This window comes from Paroedura picta, chromosome 1 (genome assembly GCF_049243985.1).
Source record: "Paroedura picta isolate Pp20150507F chromosome 1, Ppicta_v3.0, whole genome shotgun sequence".
Classification (NCBI taxonomy): Eukaryota; Metazoa; Chordata; class Lepidosauria; order Squamata; family Gekkonidae; genus Paroedura; species Paroedura picta.
This window is the reverse complement of record NC_135369.1, coordinates 28278776-28303251: the sequence shown is the minus strand read 5'-3', so window position 1 is coordinate 28303251 and position 24476 is coordinate 28278776. Positions and strand designations below refer to the sequence as shown.

At 45.0% G+C, this 24476-nt stretch overlaps 1 protein-coding gene across 13 annotated transcripts in view; it reads right to left on the bottom strand.

Moving 5' to 3' along the window:
• OTOF (otoferlin) overlaps nt 1-24476 on the bottom strand; it is a 177553-nt gene that overhangs the window by 104640 nt on the left and 48437 nt on the right. For all 13 annotated transcript variants that reach the window (XM_077331083.1, XM_077331113.1, XM_077331067.1 and 10 more), the window contains exon 3: nt 12834-12922. In XM_077331083.1, coding sequence (XP_077187198.1) covers nt 12834-12922 — 89 coding nt within the window. The remainder of the gene's footprint in view (nt 1-12833; nt 12923-24476) is intronic.

Here is a 24476-nt window from a genome sequence, read left to right as displayed (position 1 = left end):
GGCTCTGTGGGCCCAGGGGCTTTAAGGCAGGGCAGGGCAGGGCTGCAGACAGCAGGGCTGACTAAGAAGCTTAGCTCAAGGGCCAGGGAGGAACATGGGACTGTAAAGAGGAGGAAGAGAAAATGGGAGAAGGGTGACAGGAGGAGGCGGAGAAGGGAAAGAAGGAGGCAGGTTGCAATTTCAGGGCTCTCCTCCTGTGTAATGCCGAGCGAGCCTGACATGAGTGAAGTTAACCACACCTGAAGGCCCATGGGTGATGTAGTGAATAAAGGACTGAATACCAAATAAAGTATTGATGTATGGAATAAAGTGACCTGCATAAGGAAATAGTTCCAAGGCTGGTGATTTCAAGGCTCCCATAGACTCCAGGTGTACTGAGCCAACTTGGTGTAGGGGTTCAGAGCAGCAGCCTCTAATCCAGAGAACTGGGTTTGATTCCCCGTTCCTCCACATGTAATCAATCGTGCTAGCTTGATAAGTTGATAGGTAAGTATAAGCACCTCCTGATATATCCAGGCTGGTACCATGCAAAATGTATAGATTGGCCAAAGAGAGCAATTTTAGAAGTTTGAGGCCAAATTCGTTGACAATCCTGTCCTTTGAAGAACGATCCAAGAGATAGGCATGGGTGGCTATCTGAGTACTCTTATTACCTCCTACATCAACTGCCCCGAGCCTATTGGTTCATCATCAGATTGCATGGCTTGCATGCAGCCAACTGGGTGACTTAGGCTAGTCACAGTTCTCTTAGAGCGCTTCTCACAGAGCGATTCTCTCAGAGCTCTCTCAGCCCCACCTACCGCACAGGGTGTCTGTTGTGCTTGTTAGTTGCTTTGGGACTCCTTCAGATAGTGAGAACCGTGAAATCAAAAAACAGCTCTTCTTCTTCCCTTCAGGCATGAAAATCTTTCTTCGGAGCTTCTTATTTCTTGTCTTCATCTATCCAATTTGATTAAAAAAAAAAACTTTTTCCGTGTAGTGCTTTTTAGTTTAACCAGCAGCTTCTTATGCTGGGAATGTCTGCTGCTTTTGCCGGAGCCAAGAGGCCAACGAAACCTACTGCTTTAATTAACCTTCCTTTCCGATGACCCACTGAGACAGCGGCATCCGAAAACAGCGGCTCTACATCATTAAATGGTGTGTGTGTGGTTAATGAGCAACATGATCACAGCTCTGCCTTGGAAAAGGATGCTTCAAGGCATCAGAGTTAGGTTGCTCACAGGGGCTATGCTGCCCAGAGAGAAAGCACAATATGGAGAAATTCTTCTGGGTCCAAAGTAGCGCCTTTGACTGCCCCTCTAGCTCCCAATCCAGCCTGTTTGCTTCCCTTCGGTTTATAGGCAGTCAGAGGAATCAAATACAGATTGGGAGGCATGGGGCTGGTGATGCTGGGTTAACAAGGAAAGCATATCTGATTTTTGCAGCAAATCTCCCCACCCCACCCCACCCCATGTGCTGCCCTGCTGATCAGGTAGCTTGTCCTTAGAGCCTACAGGCTGCCCTGTCCCCTTGAAGGCATCTTCAGCCTGGTTGACCTGAGATCTCATGACATTGCTGGATGAGATTGTGTTGTACAATTCTACTGGCTGTAATGTCTGTGCGAGTTTGTGCTCTTTTGGGGGAGGGTTTAATCCCCCTTTATTCTCTTTGGGATTTTTTGGAAACCTGGATATTTCTGCCCAAACTTGTAGTTTCATCTTCCCTCTCTGAATTTTTTGCTTGGCATAGTGGTTAAGAGTGGTGGCCCCTAATCTGGAGAGCCAAGTTTGATTCCCCACTCCTCCACATGCAGCCAGCTGGGTGACTTTGGGCTGTCCACAGTTCTTTCAGAGCTCTCTCAGCCCCACCTGCCTCACAGGGTGTCTGGTGTGGGGAGAGGAAGGGAAGATGATTGTAAGCCACTTTGAGACTCCTTGGCCTGAGATCTCCAGATGGGAATACAGTCATACGAAAAAAAAATATATGAAAATAAAGGCTTATGCACTCTTTTCTTGCAGGGCAGAAATAAAATCAAACCGGGGATATTCAAATCAGACCGTGCTGTTTTTAAAATCCAGTCTCATCACCAATTGAGATTCTTGTAGTCTGGTGTTTTACTGATGTGCCGATGCTGTCCAGTGCGTTGTGTCCATGCACTGTCCAGGTAGAGCATAGGAGACATCTTCAATGAATGGGGAATACTGAAAGTTGTGGTAAATTGCCCATGCCGTACACAAAATTCAGGGAATGAGCAGCAGAACTATAGAGGATACCTAATGCACCGTTTTGGCTTGAGCGACAAGACTCATTAATCTGGAGCATCAAAATTCAGCAAGCGATTTAGAGGAGGAGAATTTTGCAGGCATCCTCTAGCCCGTGATGAGCTTCTGCAAAGCTCCAAAAGCCATTTTGCAACCCACCTTTCAATGCAAGTTTGCCTGGAATTATTCTAGGAGATAAATTCTCAGGCCAAAGGGTGGCATGGATTGGCCATCATTATTTTCTACGAGACTCATTATACAGCTGAACGGACGAGACGCTTGCTGAACTTTACAGAAACTCGTGCCAGAACAAATCTTGTCCCAGAAATGCTGGGCTCGAAGGCAACATGCTGCCAGGTAATCGGTTTCCTCAGAAAGCTTTACCTACAGGATGGCAGTTCTACTGCTGCTGTCCATGCAGTCTCCAAGGGGAACATGTCATCTGCTCTGTTGAATAATGCCCTTGTCTGCAGCTCCCAGTGGTGTGCCTAGGGTTGCCAGCTCCAGGTTGGGAAACTCCTGGAGATTTGAGTGTGGAGCCTGGGCAGGACAAGGACTTCAGGGGTGTGCAGCAGCGCCATAGGGTCCACCCTCCAGAGCATCCCTTTTCTCTAGGGGAGCTGATGAGCTGTGATTACAGAGGATCCCCAGTTCACACCTGGAGGATGGCATCCATGGATGCTTGGGTGGGTAAGCCTTCCAAAGGATTGGGTCGATCACATTCTAATTATTACATTACCAAAAATCAGGAGAGGGCTGTAAAATGAGAGAGAGAGAGAGAGAGATGATGGATGGATGCATGGATGGATGCATGGATGGATGCATGGATGCATGGAATCAGAATCTCAGGCCAAGATCATATTGCAAGCTAATTAGCCACAAACGGATCAGTGGCTGAAGCATGAGGTATGCAGCCTCCATAACAAAGCCATACAATGGAGCCTCAGGGGTGGCTCCATCAATAATTCAGGCCCAGGCGAGAATCAAGTGTCACTCCTTTATCTGAGATACTATCTGGTAAACAAATAGCCCAGTTCCTTACCAAGCACCTGTGAGCTGTTCAGTGGACAGTAAGAAGCACACTCCCTAACTAGTCCATCATCTCTCAGCCTGAACACCTAAGACACATGCAGACCCTTCCAGATTCCCATCTTGAGCACGCTATATTTGCATGATGGGTGCCTGCCAGAATGGGCAAACAATACTAACATCCAGTTATCTTCCTTCCAGAGGGCTACAGATGAAAGTTTTCAGACATCATGATAAACTGAGGTTTATGAACTTGGGTACCTTGTGATGTCTGAATGCAAACACACCAAAATATTGGGACATGTTGGTTGGCACGAAGTTGGGATCTCAAAGTAGGATTCGTACTTGTTTTTTTAGCCACTGTCATTAACTGTGATCTGTTGTGAAGTCAAAATTTACGAACCATACTTAGTCTAGCAACAAAATCATTGTTGTCCTTCATATCTGCCTAGCTACAGAGAGCGAGCTTGGTGTAGTGGTTAAGAACTTGGTGTAGTGGTTAACTGGGAGAGCTGGGCTTGATCCCCAACTCCTCCACATGCAGCCAGCTGGGTAACCTTGGACTAGTCACAGTCCTGTGACAGCTGTTCTCTGAGTTTCTCTCAGAGCTCACTTAGCCCCACATAACACACAGGGTGTCTCTTGTAAGGAGAGGAAGGGAAGGTGATTGTAAGCCGCTTTGAGACCCCTTCGGGTAGTGAAAAATGGAGTATAAAAGCCAACTCTTCTTCTTCCTCTTCTACAAAGTGGCAGCAAGAGGGTGGAGCCAAACAACCATTAAAAAAATGTATTGTTATCTGTTCGTGTTCACCTTGCTTTCATTGCACTCTGATTCATTTTACTTCTTTTATTTCTTTCATGCCATGTATGTACAATGATGCAGAAAGAATGCTGAAAATTATGTCAATGAAAAAATTTGGCATAAAGAAATGGGAAATTGGTGTTTAAACTGGGAAGGCGCTGTGGCTCACTGGCAGGGCCTCTGCTTTGTACAGAGATTCAACCCCTGGAATCTCCAGTTAAAAGTCTCAAGTAGTAGATGATGTGAAGACCTCCAGCTGATATTCTGGAGAACTACTGCCAGTCAGAGTAGACAATACTGACCTTAGGAGTCAGACAAAATGATTTACTTCAGGGAAGTGTCATATGTTCGGTGGCAGAGCCTCTGCTTTGCATGCAGAAGGTTCCAGGTTCAATCCTCAGCATCTCCAAAGGATCAAGTTGGAGGTGATCTTAAAGACCCTACCCCCACCCCACCGAGATCCTGAAGAGCTTCTGCCAGGCAGAGTAAACAATAGTGACCTTGATAGACTCTGTTTGAGGTAGTTTCATGAGTTCAACAGTTTGCAGGTTAGTTTCTTATCATTGGAAACTCCCTTCACGCTGGTTTGTGTTGCAGCTCTCTGCCTCTTACTCCTTAAGACCGGTAATTATGCTGAAACCTCTCTTCCACTCTATTTTTCCCTATACGACTGCTTGCTAGTGTGCTAGATATATTTTCATTAAAAGAGCCATGGCAAAAAAATTAAGAATGGCTGCTCTAGCCCATATTGCAAGAGACAGCAATTGCCTTAGATCAGGGGTGGCCGAACTCTGGCTCTCCAGATGCCACATGCTGGCAGGAGCTCATGGTAATTGCAATCCATGGCCAGCCACAATTTGGCCACCCCTACCCTAGATGGATATTGAGAGATCTTGTTTTTTTTTTTTGGCAGGATTTATCCTGCTGGTGCTGAGTGCTGAACAGTTCGGCTCTCATCTGGAGTCATGCCCAGCCAAAAGGTGGGCTGGAAATGGCTTTGAAGCTTCTTGCCAACTCCTCTGCACCATCAATGTACCACAGCCCAGTTACCTGCATGATGGGATATACAACTTCTTCTCTTCACAGGCAGGTCCTGAGGGCCAAAACCTTCATTCTGACTTCTCATGGTCCCATGTGGAACACCCAAGAAACTCTGAGGTTGGAAATATCGGAATGGTGCTAGGAAGCTTGTTTTCCTTGCTTCTGCCCCAAGCTTTGTTGGTTTGAGTGGGTTCTTTTAAGATGAGAGGCAGAGTTGTTGCTGTGCAACGTGTCTGACTTATAGACAAATTTCAACGGGGGAGAAAAGATGTTTTCATTGATGTCTGCTGTTCAGGCTTTCTGGATGAAGAAACCTTCCACCTAATTTTGCTCCTCCAACTAAAGGTCATTCTTTCATTATGCTGAAGACTAAATAGACTAAATAGGCAATGTTTAGTTTGGAAACGAGTGGGTTAGAAGAAAACTTTATATAGTCAACTTCAGGTTTTCTGACTTGTGCTTGTCATCTGTAAGCTTTCTTTTTTTCACCTTACTGAATCTTTCCCTACAATGACAGAATTTTCTGAAGTGCATCTAATAAAGGGAATCTGACCTTCAATGTCCACACTTGTTTGAAGTGTGTAGAAGATTAAATAACAGCTTTTTAGAAAATGGCACCCTTGTTGGCCGGTGATCGCTGTTTTGTTATACTAAGAATTCAGAATGATGTTTAGTCAATGTTTGTAAATTAGGAGGCGGACAGGAGCTCCAGGCTACATTCAGCTAGATGGAAATGCTGGGTTTCTGACAGGTGTAAAACAATGGAATGTGATTTAGCAGAACAGCCAAATCTGGATTCTGGAAGAAAGAGGGATAAAGAAGGGCTTCTTGAACACTAAAGAATCTCAAAAGAACCAAACAGTGGCAGGTTGTGCATCCATAAACAGAGAAGTTGAATTAAATAACTACTCTAAGTAATTGGGGTATTCTTGGTAAACCTTTGGAAGCCAGAAGCAGATTTTAATGACCTTTCCAGATTTTTGCATGTTACAGTTGCAGCCTGGACTGAACAGGGTGTCTGTTGTAGGGAAAGGGAAGTATGACTGATCTCCAGACCTTACTGATCAATTCCCCTGGAGGAAATGGCAGCTTTGGAGGTAAACTCTATGACATTACATCCCTAATGAGTTTCCTTTCCTCCCCACACTCCATCTTTCCAAGATTCTACCCCCAAATCCCCAGAATTTTTTTTTCAATCCGGGGTTGACTACCCTGTGTCTTCACACTTTCTAATCTTTCTCCACATGTTTACTGTTCCCTGCCTCTTGCTCCCATCCTCCACCTTCCTACTTCTTTGCATTTTCTTTCTGAACTTCCCTCATCACAATTCCAAATGATTGGATTTTTAAAAACCTAATGCATCTTGAAAACTTGACCTAGATAGTCCAGGCTGACCCAAACTCATCAGATCTCACAAGACAAGCAGGGTTGGCACTGCATAGTGTTTGAAGGACAGACCACCTAAGAATACCAAGGTCACGATGCAGAAGCAGGCAATGCAAGCAACTTCTGGACATCTCTTGCCTCGAAAATGCTGTGGGGTCACCATAAGATAGCTGCAACTTGACGGCACTTTCTGCCACCATCTTGAAAAACAACATGCAATGTATGCAGACTCCCTTGATTATAGTAGGTCTAGCTACCTTTGCCTAGAATTTCTCCCCTGGGAACCTAAATAAGCTAGGCAAAACATGGACCACTGAATTTAAAGTAAAACAAGAACTCAGCTGCTCCACAAACACACACACACACAAAACCTGCAAAGGTGACCTGCTAGATCTAAGAAAAGATTCTTGGTCAGAATTGATGTACTAAATTAGAGTGGACAACTGAGAAAGCAGTGAAAAACAGAAGACTACATGGAACCATGTTTGCATTTGGACAGCGATCTTTCCCTTGGGAAGTCATTACTTGATGTTCATAAAATTGACAACAGAATTGTGTTGTTGGCCTTCATTGATTCTTGGTTCCTGTGCTTTTGGAAATTGTTGTACACTAAGTTTATGCATATAGTACATTTTGTCCTGCCCTCCCTCAAAGCAACCAGTTAAAAAAAAAAGCACACAGAAAAGGTGGAAGAGGAGGTGGAGAGGGCTTGGCTTTGAGAAACATTAGAGGAGGAGAGTGGCACTCTGGTAAAAAATATCTGGATGAAGATAAGGGAGGGAAAACAAAGAGTGTAGTGGATGCCATACGCTACAGACAGCCTGACCACAGTGAGAACATGGGTTCTGCCTTCCTTGAGCAGCTTAATAGAATATCTAAACAACTGCTAACAGTATCAATGTAATATATAAAAAACCATCATTTCATATTCAACACACAAATACAATCAAACAATGAATGTGTAGTTAAAATGACAAGTACAAATAACATTAAAAAACTTTTGTGTGTGTTGAATATGAATTTATGGTTTTTTATGTATAAATTTGCATTGATACTTTTAGCATCTACAAATATTATTGGCCTTATATACATAGTTGATTTTTGCTTTGTATGTTTTTTGGGGGGGGGTGTATTTTCACTGTGTACCATTGTTGAGACAGTGATAGAATATCTGAGCAACAGATCCTTTTAATTCTGGGTGACTTCAATTTCCCCGATCCATGCTGGGACACCAACTCTGCCAAGCATCCAGAGCCATGCTGGCACATTCCTTGTCCTGACAAACAGTGCAGTTTGGTACAGTGCTTAGAGTGTCAGACAAAGACCGGCATTTAAATCCCTACTCAGTACTTTTTGTTTGTTTGTTTTATAGCATTTATAGTCCTCCTTTCTCAAGGAGACTCAAGGTGGTTCATAAAGTTCACTAGATGACTCTCTCTCAAGCTACCTTGTCTCACAGGGTTCCTGTGAAATGAAAGAAGGGAGAAAAATGTGTGGACTCTGAGCTTTTTGGAAGAAATGTGGGATAAACATTCACTGGACAGATAGTTTTAGGACAATGATTCTCCCAGATACCTGCTGATGATTTATTGTGTTTTCACACAAAAACCATACAACAGGTGAAGGAGCTGCCCTACCTGAGACCACTCACCTGCTCCAGCCTGCTATGGGCTACTACTAAGGTCTTTCCTAGCCTTCCTACCTGGATGCTTTCAACTGGTCTGGAGATGCCACAGATACTAATGCTGGCAGGTTGTACATGTGGAGCTTTCCTCTTAGGGCTGAGCGATGGATTCTCATATGGAAGAGAGATGACGGGAGAGCTGCAGGTCATGACCCTGAGGGGTTTGATCCTCCATGTCCCTGGCATTCAAAATTAAATTAACTTGGAGGGAAGAGAAGATTCTTCTTGTGCTGTTTCAATGCCTGGAGTGAATGCAATTAATGCAACCGGCTAATATCATCAGTAGCATCCCTGCTGTGCAAGCCCCAGCTCAGTGAAAGATGGACTTTAATAACTTTGTGTGTCTTCATTTTAGCTTTGAGCGTAATTACATTGCAGTTAAAGATCCCCAAGGGACTGACTTAGCTGCAGTGTGCCTCACCCTGGCCATTTCTCCAGTTGTCATTCGAACTAAATTCCCAATTAAATTTAACAACAACAAAAAAGACTGAGTAAGAGGAAAGAGTGAGCTGGTTCCAGAGACGCAAAGATGGGATCAAAAAACAGTTCCAACGATACCTTTTACTAGATGACTGATAAGCAAAGAACACAACAGGTCAAAGGGATACTTTTCAAGTTAAGCTGCACACAAAATGTTGCAAGTAAAGGAATTAGGTTCTGTCAAAATGGAATATTTCTTTAATATCAGTCCAAAGTGACCCTTATGAACATGTGAAAATGGCCAGAAAATGGCTTGTAACACAGCATTGTCTGCTTCATCTGGCAGGGTCTCTTTGGGGCATCCACCAAAAATTAGGTATTTTGCCAAAACCACTGATATCTTTTAATTGCAAATAGCCGGAACTGGGGATCATTTGCTTTTGAAGCAGGCCATCTACCAGGAAGCCGTATCCTCTTCTTAGAGAGCCAGTTTGGTGTAGTGGTTAGGAGTGTGGACTTCTAATCTGGCATGCCAGGTTCGATTCTGCACTCCCCCACATGCAACCAGCTGGGTGACCTTGGGCTCGCCATGGCACTGATAAAACTGTTCTGACCGAGCAGTGATATCAGCGCTCTCTCAGCCTCACCCACCCCACAGGGTGTCTGTTGTGGCGAGAGGAATGGGAAGGCGACTGTAAGCCACTTTGAGCCTCCTTCGGGTAGGGAAAAGCGGCATATAAGAACCAACTCTTCTTCTTCTTCTTCTTACTCAAGTTTAATCAAAAGAGATTCAAGAATTATGCTGGCAGTGCCCAAGCATATCTCCACCATATTTCCCTTCAGGAAACAAAGGTTCTTTATTTGCTGCTCAAGATCATTAGATCAAAGACTCTTGAAGGAAAGGAAAGAAAACTGTATTGCTTCCTTCAGATCTGTGCATGTTCACCTGGAAAGTAATCTGCTAAAGTTTCGATATCCTCCAACAGCATCAAGTAAAAATTTTGTTAACCAGTCTGCTTAGTTTACTGCCATGGGGAAAGGTGGGGAAAGGTGGCTCAGTGGTAGAGCATCTGCTTGGCATGCAGAAGGTCCTGGGTTCAATCCCAGGTGTCTTCAGCAAAAAGGATCCAGTGGTCACTGATATGGAAGTCCTTTCCCTGAGACCCTGGAAGACTCCAGGTGCTGCCAGTCTAAGTAGACAATACTGACCTTGATGAACCAACTTCCTCTGCAGGGCACTGCAACAGTGACCACTGGGCTCCAAGAGAGGTTGGTTTCCCACCCTTCATACAACGGACATGCAGGAGTTGTGACCAGACAAGCAAATGTAGAAATCATTCTCTGACTATTTGAAAATGCATAGGTGAAGCCCAATTCCATAATAGATTGATGGTGGGTTGTGACTCAGAGCAGAATGCCAAATTTCAAGTTATGCTTCTGGCACAGATTGCAATTTTTCTGCCCCATCCATTGGTTCTGTTTCCCATGTGGCTTTCTACCTCTGCCAGATGATCTCCTTTAAGGGGTCAATGGGAGGCAGAGTACCCAGCTCTCACCTCCAGAGTTTCGGTGGTTCCTCTTGACCTCATCATCTTCATCCCTTCCACTATCTCATTAAAGACAAACCCAAACCCCAGCACATGCTCCTAGGATGCATACTTCCAATATCTTTCAAAGAAAAATACAAACAGATGGTTTCCCTTGGGCTGGGTGAGGGGAAATGCTAAATTTATATAATTTACATACACTGAAGTAAGCAAAACTGACCTGATCCTGTCACAGGTGAAGTGGACCCTGCATGAACATACTCTTCAGTCCACCTGCTGCCTCTTTGAAATGGAGGGACAATTTCATGGACCCAGGGAAGTTCGTCTATCAACAACTAGAACTAGGGTTTTCTCAGTCTTGGCACCTACCTGGTGGAATGAGCTCCTAGAGAACATCAGGGCTCTGCCAGAACTAAAACAATTCTGTGGGGCCTGAAAAAAGGAGCTCTTCCACTAGGCATTTAGTCAAGACAAGTCAATAAGCCACCAACCGTCAACCAAAAGCCCGATAAACTGCACTAACAGAAAATGGAACCACAGTACAGACAGACCAAACTGTTGTTTATTGGGTACTGTTTGTTGTAGTACACTGTTTGATACACGTTTTTCATTGTTAAATAAGTTTAATATTTGAATGGTCATTGCACTGTATTGCTTATGAAAGTTAAGATGTAAACCGCCCTGAGCTGAAAGGGAGGGTGGTGAAGGAAGGAAGGAAGGAAGGAAGGAAGGAAGGAAGGAAGGAAGGAAGGAAGGAAGGAAGGAAGGAAGGAAGGAAGGAAGGAAGGAAGGAGAGAGACAGAGGGAGAAAGAGGAAGGAAGGAAGGAAGGAAGGAAGGAAGGAAGGAAGGAAGGAAGGAAGGAAGGAAGGAAGGAAGGAAGGAAGGAAAGGAAGGAAGGAAGGAAGGAAAGGAAGGAAAGGAAGGAAAGGAAGGAAAGGAAGGAAGGAAGGAAGGAAGGAAGGAAGGAAGGAAGGAAGGAAGGAAGGAAGGAAGGAAGGAAGGAAGGAAGGAGAGCAGTGTGGGTTTTGAGGAGGCTAGAGAGAGTAGTTGTGGCTGGTAGGGAATCAGATGGGATAAGACAGAGCTGTCCTGCTGGATTTATGGTTGAGGCCTAGGAACAACTTTCTAGTTTGCTGCCCCCCCTTGTCTATAGCCCATCTGACTAAAGACTATCTGAATGAACTTTATCACTCCTCCCCCTCTCTTTCACTTGGGCAAGGCGATGGCTTGAAACTGGTTTAATTATTTTATATTTATTTTATTTTAAAAAACAAAACCCTAATAGTCTATGTTTAATTTTTTTATGTATTTCAATCCTTTTGTAAGCCACCCTGAGCTTTCAAGGAAAGGGGGGGATAAATTTAAAAAATGAATAAATAAGAATTGCCTACTCTGAATAAAAGTGGCTTCCATCCACATCATTTACTGCCAGATCCTTTTAACTGGAGACACCCGGGATTGAACCCAGGCTGGGACCTTCTGCATGGCAAGCAGATGCTCTACCACTGAGCCACTTTCAAAAGGGCCCTAAAGGAGTCATTCGTGATGATGAGCCAATCCTCAGTGAAAGAACCTTCATCATCTTGGGTCAAGAGATCAGAGGCAAAGAAGAGTGGATTGAAAAGACGCAGACGCTAGACTTGATAGAGGCCATCGGGAATCACACTGGAGAAATCAGGACAAGCACGGTTGCAAGAGCATTGCTTGCTGTCTGCAACATACTGCTGATTTGCATGTGTGAATGGAATACTGCTTCTCTACAGCAACTTTCTTCTGCTAGAGTTCAGCAAACCAAGCTATTGCATAAAAGAATCCGAAAATATCATTTTCTACGTCCATATCTGAAATTCAGATTTTACCATGCTCTCAATGACATCCATGCCTCAGAACTACAATATTTCTAGTACTTGGGATTTTGTCTTAAACATCCTCAGCAGAATCCTAAATGCAAGGTGCTTCAGAATTCTTATGGGAGAAGGAATTGAGGTCTTCCAAAAAGAGCATCCTTATGTTTATAGTGGAAAAATCATACTCTCATTCAAGCAGCACTGTTGGGGCTATGCAGTTTCCCCACCCACTCCCAGGACATGAATGAATTGTTGTGTGGACCACACTCATGTAATCGGCACACACACAATAGTTCCTGGGGCAAGCGATACCTGTCCCTTCCCCTCTGTTCATACCATTTTCTGAGTATTTGCCATACTGTTTTTGCTGAGGTTAATTTAAGCCATTTATCAAGTGCCATGGAACTCCAAACAGGAATTCTAGAAGTCAGGCATGGGTTTGTTGACACCTGTTGGTCAGAGAAGGAACAGCAGGCAATTCAAGTTGGGATACCAATTCCATAGACTGGAATCAATCAGGTCATGGACATCTGGTGGCCTAAGACAGCCAGTCTTGTGCCACTGGTTGCTATGGAGTCCCAGGGCCTGCTGTTTTTGGACAACTTGATCTGAAGGAAGCCACCAGGTTAATGCTGTGTGCTTCCCAGGCTACATAACCCCCTGCCAGTCTTTTCCTACTTCTTTTGTGGAAAGGAGATGTCCAAACAAGACCACACACCACAATGTCAAGACATAAGAATGGATGCTGAAAAGTATTCACATTTCATGGAAACAATTCCCAAAAAGCGAATGGCTGAAGAAAGAGAATGTATCAACTGTGTAGTATATCGCTCACCTGTTGGAGAAGACCTTACTGTAGTTGAACACCTGAATTTCCAACATCTCGTTAACATCAATACTGCTGGCAATTGGCCACCGAAATGTCTGTGAGAAAATATCATAAGAAAATGTGAGGAAATTTTGCCTCAGCCATGCAGCATATGGGCCTAACTCATAAACACCATAGGTTTCAAATATTTTTGGGCCACCCTACCCAACTAGAATAAGCCACTACACAAGTCTAAAATTAAATGTCCTCTTCAAAACTTGACATCCTTCTTCATAAAGCAAAAAATTAGCTGTCACAATTAGTACACAAAGTGTGCAAAATCTGATGTAATCATGAAGTAAAAAAAGAAGCAGTGTGCTATAGTGGCCAGTGTTAGATTGGGATCTGTGCAAATAGCTTCTCCCCATGAAACTCAAATCCAGCATGGTAGTGTTTAGTGTCTGGGAGACCCCAGGTTGGAATCCCCTTTCTCCCATGAAAACTTGCCAGGTTACCTCAGGTCAGTGACACACCCTCAGCATAATCTACCATTCTACCTCACAAGGTTTTGGGGAGTAGAAAAGGATGTGAGCAGTTTTGGTTCCCCAATGAGAAGAAATGTCGACTATAAATAAAGTATTTATTTATTTATTGGATTTATATCCTACCTCTCACGACTTCTATCTGGTGTCCTTGAGACTGTATCTCAGCTCAAACTACCTACCTCACAGAGTTCTTGTGTGGGTTGGGGGGGGGGTTTACACATTGTAGGCTAATAAATAAGCAGGATGTTTTACCCACTCCATAGTGACTTTGAATGCTGAACTAAACATGGTATAAATACCTTCACTTGGATAAAGTCAGTAGAGCTACAAAGCAGAATGTCAATGAGTATTATTTGTGCATTTGTATTTTCAATACAGTACACTAACTAAAGCAATTGTATTTAAACAGGTCAGTCACTTGCTATGTTCAGCACCTGCTTCATTTTAGTTTCGAAAACTGCATTGTGCTTTCATTCTATTCATTATCATTCCCACTTGCATTGAGTATTACATTCGTTTTAATTTCTATTGGTTTAAATGGGAAAGTTTAAAAGTCCATTTCATATCTTCTGCTCCTTTTGACCTCTCCCTGAACTTCTTCCGGGGCAAGATCTGCTTGACTTTGCTAGTTGGAAAGCTCCAATGTCAACACCTGACATTCTAGAATGCTTTCACCTGACTGTTAGGCTCCAAGGTAGTGAAAACTGTTCTCTCCACTCACTTTTGTTATCCTAATATAGAATAAATAAAGTGTTTCCAGATAATTTGCCAACTGTTTTAGAAAAAGAATACCCTAGGCTTAGCCCTGGGTTGCAGGGTGGAGTTTGAGCCAGGGCAGGTCGCCCCGCCTCTTTCTGCTCCCATGTGGGGGAGCATTTGGCCGGCTGTACCTCGTCCACCCCAGATTTGTGCTCTTGCATGGGAGTCAGGGCAGCAAAGTTCCCAGTGTGGAAACGATCTGGAAGTGAACGCTGGCAGGGGCTCATGGGAATTGTAGTCCATGGACATCTGGAGGGCCGCAGTTTGACTACCCTTGGTCTAGTCCATGCAACACTCAGATCTAACAAGTGAGAAATGGGCATTTCTGAGGGATACTCATGATGGATTCAGAAGATGAAAGCAGACACTGTGGCTCTCTTTGTTCTTTCATCCTGGTAACATCTAATAAAACACATAATTGCCCTAAGGATTCCCATGCTGGATCAGATTTTGGACATTATCATGTTCTAACCTAGGTCCTGGTTTCCACCAATAGCCATCAGATGTTCCAAGTAAGTAAACAAGCAGAGCTAGAGGTGGGCTTGATGTACGTGTATTTATGAGATTGCCTTCTTCACACACCTCCCCCCCCAGGGAGTAATGATATTTCTTTATGTACAGTCCAAGTTATCCTTTTAATGTTTCTTGAAACAAATATGGTACACACTTGTTCTGGTTAAAACACATAGCCCCAGTTACATTATCACAGGGGTAGTCAAACTGCGGCCCTCCAGATGTCCATGGACTACAATTCCCAGGAGCCCCTGCCAGCAAATGCACAGCCACAACCCAGCCCAGGCCATAGGGGCTGCTCAGCACTGCATGGCTGTGCTTCCTCTTGCTCGTTGCCAGGCCATCTGCTGGGAGACAAGACTGCAAATGGAAAGTGACAGTCCAGCCACTTCTTTGGCCCCACAGGGATCACCATGATACCCTCATAGCCCAACTGGGAGCAGCTGATTGCAGGAAAGCAAGGAAGTTAACCCAGTTTGGTGGGAGCGAATTATTCCCACATGTAGGCAGAACACTGCAGACGGTCTGCATGCTATTTTGATCCTGGCGACAGGATTAATGGCTCTTAGAATTCTAGGCTCTGCAAGGAAGACTTTTTAAAATCATTATTATCCTACTGCACCATGAGTAGCCCTTTACATAATTTCACAACTATAGCAGTTGCACAAACTGCAAACTAAATTGCAGCAAGGAACAGGTCTACGGGAGGAGAAAACAGGAGGAAGAGACAAGAGGAGCAAGGGATGAATGTGAACATATTTACAGTCCTTGAAGCATATTTACAGTCCTAAGGAGGTGGTGAGCTCCCCCTCACTAGCAGTCTTCAAGCAAAGGTTGGATACACACTTTTCTTGGATGCTTTAGGATGCTTAGGGCTGATCCTGCGTTGAGCAGGGGGTTGGACTAGATGGCCTGTATGGCCTCTTCCAACTCTATGATTCTATGATTCTAAGCACAAGGATTAAAGGGTTAAGCAAAACCTCCTAATTTTAATTTGCCCCAGATCCTCTAAGAGAAGTTCAGATCTCTGCTCTGCATCCTGTGTGGGAGGGATTCATGGATCTAGCCCACCAGGACTCCTCTCACCCTACCTGTCTGCACTGCCATGTTGTGGTGGCAGCAAACCCGTCTATCCCAGAGTGTCATTTGCAGAGAGGATGTCTTGGTGGGCTGGGCTGGCGACACTCTTCGAGCTTCAAGCTGCTTGCTCAGACCCAGGGCATCAAACTAGATCTCCCCAAGTCAAGACGTGCTGATCAGTGCCTTCCAGAAACAGAAGCCTCACATTCAGGAGGGGAGCAACTGGACTCATTTCTATAAAATGAGTGTATGGATGCCACTGTTGTTTATTTGTCTCATTCTGGATGTAGGGATTATTTTTCTCCCAGCACTAGTTTAAGGCTTGGAGGCTACAAAATGTGGAGCTCCTTGTCCTGACCTTTCTGTATTGCAGAAGACAATGGGGCAATTATTTCTATCGCTGCCGGGACTTTGAAAAGCAATATGGCATAAGCAATAACCTCACCATGAAGTGACTGTAAAATGATATTTCCTGTAACCACCAGGAGTCCAGAGGCACCTTAAAGATTTTTATGGAAGAAGTTTTTGTGGGCAGGCACCCACTTAGACAGCTGCATGAAGTTATGACCGAGGAGACCATGGATGGCTTTCTCGTAACATGATATCTATTAAGTTAATGTTCTCCCCTACAATTGCTGTTGCAGTTGGTTCCTTTTTGCCTGTGAAAGTCCATGGCTGTACCTCTTGATTCTCAGGCACTTTGGACTTCACTGCTTCCTTAGAATCACAGAGTTGGAAGGTAGCTCCAAGGTAATCTAGTCCAACCCCTGCAGAATGCAGGAAACTCACAACTACCTGCCCATCCACAGTGACCTCAACTCCACTCCCAGATGATGCCCCGCCCCAAACCCGGAATCCCTGGTCAGTCTGGCCCGGAAGAAATTTGTTCCTTGATCCCAAAGTGGTGATTGGCATTTCCCTGGGCATGCAAGAAAGAGCCACAAGAGCCAAGCACTAACACAGTCCCTTCTGCGCACCTACTCACCATCTGCCTAATTTCACAGAATAGGCTGTTTGCTTTGAGAATAGAGATGGTTTGAGGGAGAAACAAGTGAGCACTAGGTAACCCACATTGGGGGCACCTTGGCACCCCCAGGCATCCTGCTGGGATAACTGGATTATTCTAACTGGTGGTATACCACCAGAGCCTCAGACAGCACTTTCCCAATGTTGACTAATGGAGGCTGAATCTGAGACCTTCTCCATGGTAAAACATCTTCTCCAACAATGGGTTACAGCCTTTCCTGATATGATCCTACTTTGCACTGAATCAATGCAACCTTGACCAGAAACCATGGGTTGAAATGAATTCAAAAGAATTTTCAGCTAAACATCCGGAAGACGTTCCTGATAGAGTGGTTCCTCAGTGGAACAGGTTTGCTCAGGAGGTGGTGGGTTCTCCTTCTTTGGAGGTTTTTAAGCAGAGGCTAGACAGTCATCTGACAGAAATGCTGATTTTATGAACTTAGGCAGAGTGTGAGTGGGTGGGCAGGAAGGGATGTGCCAGTGTTTGCCTCTTGTGACCCTTCCTTGCATACCCAGGGAATTGTTGAATGCCGCTGTGGGACGGTAGGTGAATTTCCCCCAGGCCAGGCTGGATTCTAGAGATTTTTGGTCGGGGGATCACTGGGGCATGAAATTGGGATCACTGTGGGTGGGCAGATAATTGTGAGTTCCTGCAGGGGGTTGGACTAGATGACCCTAAAGGTCTCTTCCTACTCTATGATTCTATGAGTCACATGACTGTCCATTTAACTCTGTATTATTGTCTCTGACTGGTAAAGGTGCCTCCGGGGTTGTTCTCAACACCTGACCCAGAACTTCTTTAACAAGATACTAGGGACTGAGCCTGAGACATTTTGATGCAAAGCAGATGGTCCATCAATGAGCAGGAATGGTGGGCTTTTAATTGCTTCTTAATTGCTTCTTAATAGTTCCTGCTTTTGTGGAGTTTGTTTCTGATTATGATTTAATTGATGATAAGCTTCTTCAACCATGCTCTACATACGTGGCAAAGAAATTGCCTGAACAAACCCTCAAGAGGGTAGATTACGCAAAGGCAGAAACAGAGGCAGACAGAAAAAATGTAACCCCAGACAGAAAAAGTATCTTTAATTATTATTAATCCGCTCCTGCGGAGTGGATTAAATAAAGGAGTAAGGGCTGTTGGGGAGGAGTTAGGGCGGGACCCGTCCGGGATAAAAACTCGGAGAGGGCCACTCAGGGGCCAAGTGGCCAATTGGCCCGCCCCGGACTCCGTGCCCACATTCCATCCCCATATGGTTCGCTGGCCGGAAAGGAGCAGGGCGTGTGCGTCTTCGACGTGGCCACCCTGCTCCTATCCTGCCAACGAACCATTGCCCTTCCCTCCCCATTTCGACTCCCCGCGGCCTCGACGAACAAAGACTCCCCTCGCCATGGCCCCGCCACCCTACTGCCTCGCCGAATGCTGGCCCCTCCAGGAACACACCAAGCCCCTTCCCCCCATCTTGCGGCCTTCCCCACAACCGCTAAGGCCACGCCTCGACCCGGCAAGACTGCCGTGGCTGAAGGCCTCCCCCCGAGCTCCGCGCCTGCACCCCCCTAGCCGTGCCATGCTACATCGACGGGCGCCGACCAATGCCTCCGCCCACAGCTCCCGCCTGTACCGCCGCAGCCGCGCCAACACACATGGATGCCGGAGACACATGGACGCCTCCGCCCCTGAACCGCTCCACCGCCGACCCAATCCGCCATGCCCGGAATGCGAACGGACCGCTACCCGCCTAGCCTCTCCCACGCCGAGCCGCTCCGCCGCCCAGACGAACTGCCGCGACCGCAATGACCAGCGCTCGCTGCCTGCGCTCTCCTGCATTGTGCCCGCCCGCAGGACCCTGTCGCTCCCCCAAGGATGGTGGCCTCACCCCCCCATGCCGCCGACCTCCTCACAGCCGCCCCGCTATGCTGCCAGACACAGCACATGGCCGCAAGCCTCCTGGATCGCCGCAGTCGCCCTGACGCGCCGCAGGTACCACTCACGCTCCCTCCCAGCATGGCGCCGGTGAGTCTCCCCCGCTCGCGACCCCAGCATCTAACACCTAGCGCCTGCTGTATTCAGCCTACAGCAGGCTTAATTTCTAGTAAGAGGATAATTCCCTAACCTGCTCTAGTTTACCTTGCCAAAGTACAAGCCCCGGTTATCTCCTATGGGGCTCTGCCCTGCCTTCACCACTCTCATCCCAAGCACATTTGTGAAATGAGGTCTCACAGACTTTGACTGAATTGTACTATGAAATCAGGTTTGCAGCATAATAAGTAAGACCAGAACTACTTTTGCAGGACTGAGAAAAAATAGAGACTAGAACTGTCAGCTAATTGTTCCTAAAGCGGATAACCGAGGAACCATTACGGCAAAGTATCTTACTCTTTGCACCAACTCGGCATTGCTAGGTAATATGCCTCTTGCAGAAAGGGCTGCCTTCCCATTTTCAAACTGCTTTCTTGCATTTGAAAACAATACCCTAGCAGGATCTCAGACAAACCTGTTGTCATGCTGGACCAGGTACTCTGCGGCCCACATCACAAGTAGTCATCTAAATACTCATGGGAAGCTCATGGACTTGTGGGCTTCATACTTTGCCCAGACAACTGTTCTAAGGTATGTTTTTTTTAATGCTTGTGGACTGCTGGAAATCTATGAAGCATCCTTTTTGAAGACCTTGGCACTTGAATGCAAAGCCATGCTGAGCCAAGCCCTGACCTGGAAGGCCCAGTCTGATCTCATCAAGCTTGGTACAGGGTCCAAAGAAAGCAATGGCAAACCATCTCGGTCTACTTCTTGCCTAGAAAACCCTGGCTGAGACTTGATGGCACCTTCCTTCACCACTAAGTCAAGAGGGGCAATTACATTTTTAGAAGCCATTCGCACAGCCAGCCAGATGAAGTGATGGCTTCAGACCTGGGAGACAGAAACCTTGTGCTCACCTCCATTCTTGTGCTCTGCCGACCACCACTCACCTAAGAGTCTCTGCAGCCGGCATCTTTAAAGGCTGCGCGCACCCCTTAAGGCATCCCAAATTCTCACGAGAGTTTGGGAAGCTCTACTGGACAGGCCTGGCTTTTTCTGCAGCCTTAAAAGAGGCCTGGAGAACACGGAAGGAAGGAGCATTAGGAGCTTCTGGCCCTGGAGTGGGGAAAATGAGAAGCATGGGCAACAGATGAGGGCACAGAGAAAGAGGCACTGGGAGGGGGGGGCAGCCTCAAGAAGGACATGTAGTCAAGCCACTCCTTCGACTGGCAGCCAATTGTGGCCATCTTTTGTTACAAAAGAATGAAGTGGAAAAGTACATGTGGTGACAGATGGGTGGGAAACAACCACTGTACTTTGGTGGCGGGGAACACAGGACAAATGGAAAGACAGTCTAATTTCTCTACAGCTTATTTTAAGCTTCTGTTAGTTCTCACATAATGTGTGGCTGAGAAGGTGGACAGCATTTGAGGCACCTAATTGAACAGCTTGGGGGACAGATCAACAAAACACTGGAAGCAACCGCTTGCAAATAATCAAGCCGTTTTCTGCTCGCAGGGCCGGTAGATGAGTTTCTAAGTGAGAATGTGGAGAACATAATTATTTGTTTTTGTTTTTTTCTCTCCCTGTTCACAAGGCTGTGTGCAATCTAGACTGGAGGGAGAAAAATGGAATTCTGCAACCTGTGTAAACAATGCACAGAATTCCCCCTCCTTTACATATTTTTATATACAGAGAATAATAATAATAATAATAATAATAATAATAATAATAATAATAATAATAATAATAATAATAAGAAGAAGAAGAAGAAGAAGAAGAAGAAGAAGAAGAAGAAGAAGAAGAAGAAGATGTGGTTCTTATATGCCACGAAGCAGGGTCAAAGCAGCTTACATTCGCCTTCCCTTTCCTCTCCCCACAACAGACACCCTGTGAGGTGGGTGAGGCTGAGAGAGCCCTGATATCACTGCTCGGTCAGAACAGCTTTATCATTGCCGTGGCAAGCCCAAGGTCACCCAGCTGACTGCATGTAGGGGAGTGCAGAATCGAACCCAGCATGCCAGATTAGAAGTCCACACTCCTACACACTACACCAAACTGGCTCTATAGCCCTTCATCATTCCTAACTGTATCAGCCCCATAGGTGGAACTGCTTGTTGGTGGTTCTCCGGGAATAAGAATGGCCACAGAGTAAGATCGATTCTGTTGGATGCTTTATTTGGGATAGGAAAGAGTGAGTGAAAACTCTTTAGGATGCTTTGGGCTGATCCTGCGTTGAGCAGGGGGTTGAACTAGATGGCCTGTATGGCCCCTTCCAACTCTATGATTCCGTGATTCTGTGTAAACCCACAAAGCAATCACAGAAGGCTTATGGAGGTGCAGGGCCAGTTACAAGATGGCTGCTTGTGGGGCAGCATTTGTTCCTTGCTTTGAATAAGAAATGTTGTTCAGTTTCCAGTGTTTCCTGCATAGGCACAGAAGAAGCTGCCAAGCATTAAATCAACTAACCTGTCCGTATGGTCAAGCTGAGGCCACACTGCCCAGGATGAGGTCAGTGTTTTGCCAGTCAGTCAGCTGGCAGCCAGGATGCTTGCCTAGTCTGTCACCTGCATGGAGCAGCCCCAAACTCCCTGTTCTTTTTCCATATCCACTGAATACACTTTAGATTTCATCCCAGAGATAAAAGCAATGGCCACTAAGGGGTATATGAGCCAGCACTGCATTGAGGATTACTGCGGTAGACAAATCCCCTTAAGGCTAGCCTTCCTTGATTACTTGGTAGTGGTTCCAATTTGCAGGTAGACTGGACTGCCTCCTGGAAATTGAAATAGTTAAGGAAACTTTAAGGTGTGCTTGCTCTGGAGAAGCCTCCAGCTTATTCAGGATCACAAACACAATATCAGAATATGCAAGAATCGTAAAGATTCTAATATGCCAGAATTTCACGCTGAAATTAGCCATGTGCATTAAAACTGTTGTTTGTCTGTGCCTTCCACTGATCATTTTCATGCATGCTTACTTAAGTGTTTTCAGAGCCAATGGGCTAAGGGACCTGGGAGGTTGAGAAAGGACATGATTGCTGTGTTTAACTATGTAAAAGGTTGTCACTTAGAGGAGGGCAGGGAATGGTTCCTGTTGGCAGCAGAGGATAAGACCTGCAGTAATGAGTTTAAACTACAGTACCAGATAAATACCAGGGAAAGAATGTTCGCAGAGTAGTTCAGCAGTGGAATCGGCTGCCTAAGGAGGTGGGGAGCTCCCCCTCTCTCTAAGCAGCAGATACTCAGCATGGATGCTTTAAGCTGATCCTGCATTGAGCAGGGGGTTCGGCTAGATTATGATTCTATGATTCTAATGGGAAATGGAAAATCTTAGTCAGAAAAGATTAGGCTAAGGGGCTCATTTATTTTAAGGCTGCATGCATTTATTCTGATAGAGGCTGGCATGGTAGGAGACTGTTAAGGAAGGACTCTGCTTTCAACTCTGAGATATAGCTTCTGTTTAACAGATAGTGAAGTTTTCTTACACTTTGATCAATACTTTATTTTTTAAAAACCCTGTCGTCATGCCCCCAGAATTTGACATAGCTAATGTTAATTCGGCAACAGGATCGGGAGCTGCTTCTCCTAACCCTCTCCCTCTCCCTCTCCCTCTCTCTGCAAGATATCACTTTCCTCAGTGTATCTGCTGAGCTTGCAAGTTGCAAGATAAGTGAAAAAGTGGAGCAACAATTAAGGAGGCAAGTTGGCTCAGGCTTCGATCTTCTTTTCTTTCTGTTTGCTGGTTTTCTGAAACTGCAGTCAAGAACTAAAAGTTGAGTGCATGCCATTGTCAAGTGTCTGTCAAGTGTCTATAAATCTCTCATCCCAAAAACAATTGGCCTTCCTCAGATACTCCATATCTACAGATACATATCGTACAACATCAGTCCTCGGATATTTAATATCTTAGAGGTGAAATCAGCTCTCCGGTTTCCATGATCTTACAAGAAGAGCGACTGCCACTGTTAGGGCATTCAAAATGCATCAGGGAGACCCTAATTCAAATCTGGCAAATACATGCTGGAATGCACAAGATATGCATAATGGAGCAGTATATAAAGGGTGTCCTGCAGGGGCCATTGGAGGAGATGTACATTTAGCATGGGTAGAATAGCAACCTCCTGAGGATTTTCAAATTATTTCCTCCAGTGTCCTAATTGGCTCATCAGGACACTTCCTGGTTTTTTTTAGCATACTTCCTCCCTGCTTGCCTCCAGAACAGTTGTTGAACAGAAGAAGAACTGCAGTTAGAATCATTTGTGAGGTCCCTCTCTCTTTCCGTACATAGTTGTTACTCTTCTGAACAAAAACTATTTTACTCTTCAAGCAGCCCGGTGCTTCCATCACTCTGCATATTCAAACTCTGCCAACAATACAAAGCCAATTTGAGGCAAAGCTCTGCACACACTTCCAGACAGCAATAACACCCCCCAAGTCATTTTAGCACATATTATACAAGCACTGAACAGTCCAGTCCAGCCCCCATGCAAAAGGAACAAGAAGTGCGTTGTCTCCTATTTTTAATACGATGGTGGACGAAGGGTGCTTGCACTCGAAAGCTCACGCCTTGAATAAATCTTTCTTGGTCTTAATGGTGCTACTGGACTCTAATTTCATATTTTTGGTAGTTGTTTGATCCTCTGTATATCCCCTGCAGAAGCTGATGTGAAACAGGCTGAGCTCCTGGGTCCCATTGGGAGTTACATACATATGTTGTGATTGGTTGTGAGGAGACAATATGTAATCTTGCACTCCTGTGACTTTTTGAAATGTTGTGTGTATTATGAAATTTTGTATAATTTTTCTGACTTCTTCACATATCATATGATCCTTTGACGATCCACAGAGTATACTGTATTTGACAATAGTTTTGTAGAGTTTGTATATTGTTATTAAAATTGTCTGTATACTTTTTCAATTTGCATAATATTTTTTTGTATTTGAGGTTTCTTTGTGGTTCGTTTATTTATCCAATAAAGTTACCCTAGCAGGTCTGTTATTCTTCAATCCTCCTTTAGTAGCAATACCACCCATCTAAAACACAAGACAGATGGAGCAGTAAATCTCGCATCAGGAACTTATATAGGCAATTGTACAATAGTCATAATAAATTAAAAGGAGAAGAAGGAATAGACTGCAGGCAAAATAATCAGCTTTGGTCATCCTGAGGGAACAAACAGCTTTCAGAGGCAATTACAGTCCTTCAAAGCTATTTACAAGTTGTTCATTAATTATTGCAATGTGGCAGCTTCCGTTTTATGCTCAATTCATTGATTGAGATATGAGAAGCTGCCACATTATTGGATGAGATTTCCATTGATTTTGGCAGGGGCAGGAAGACTGCGTTTGCAGCTAGACAGCAACACACAAATCTAACAAAGAAAATCTGAAGCATCATATATATAAATTGTCTGAAACTCAAGCATGCTGTTTGGGAAATAAAAATGTCAAATGAGACAGATCTGCAAGCAGTCTGCATATTTACACCATGTGGGCTTACCCTTCTTTATATATTCATGGCAGGGACAGAGTTGGGGCTGTGCTGTAGGGGGGCTCGCTGGAAGGGGAGCACTTTTGTCCACAAAATGGACTCAAGAGCATTTTGCCACACAGGCTATCCAAAGATAGATACAATATTACATGTTCTAAAATTTTACCCTTTTTTTCATGCCTGAGATGTGAAAACGTGAACACATTTTAAATGACTTTTTCCCTACATGTTGCA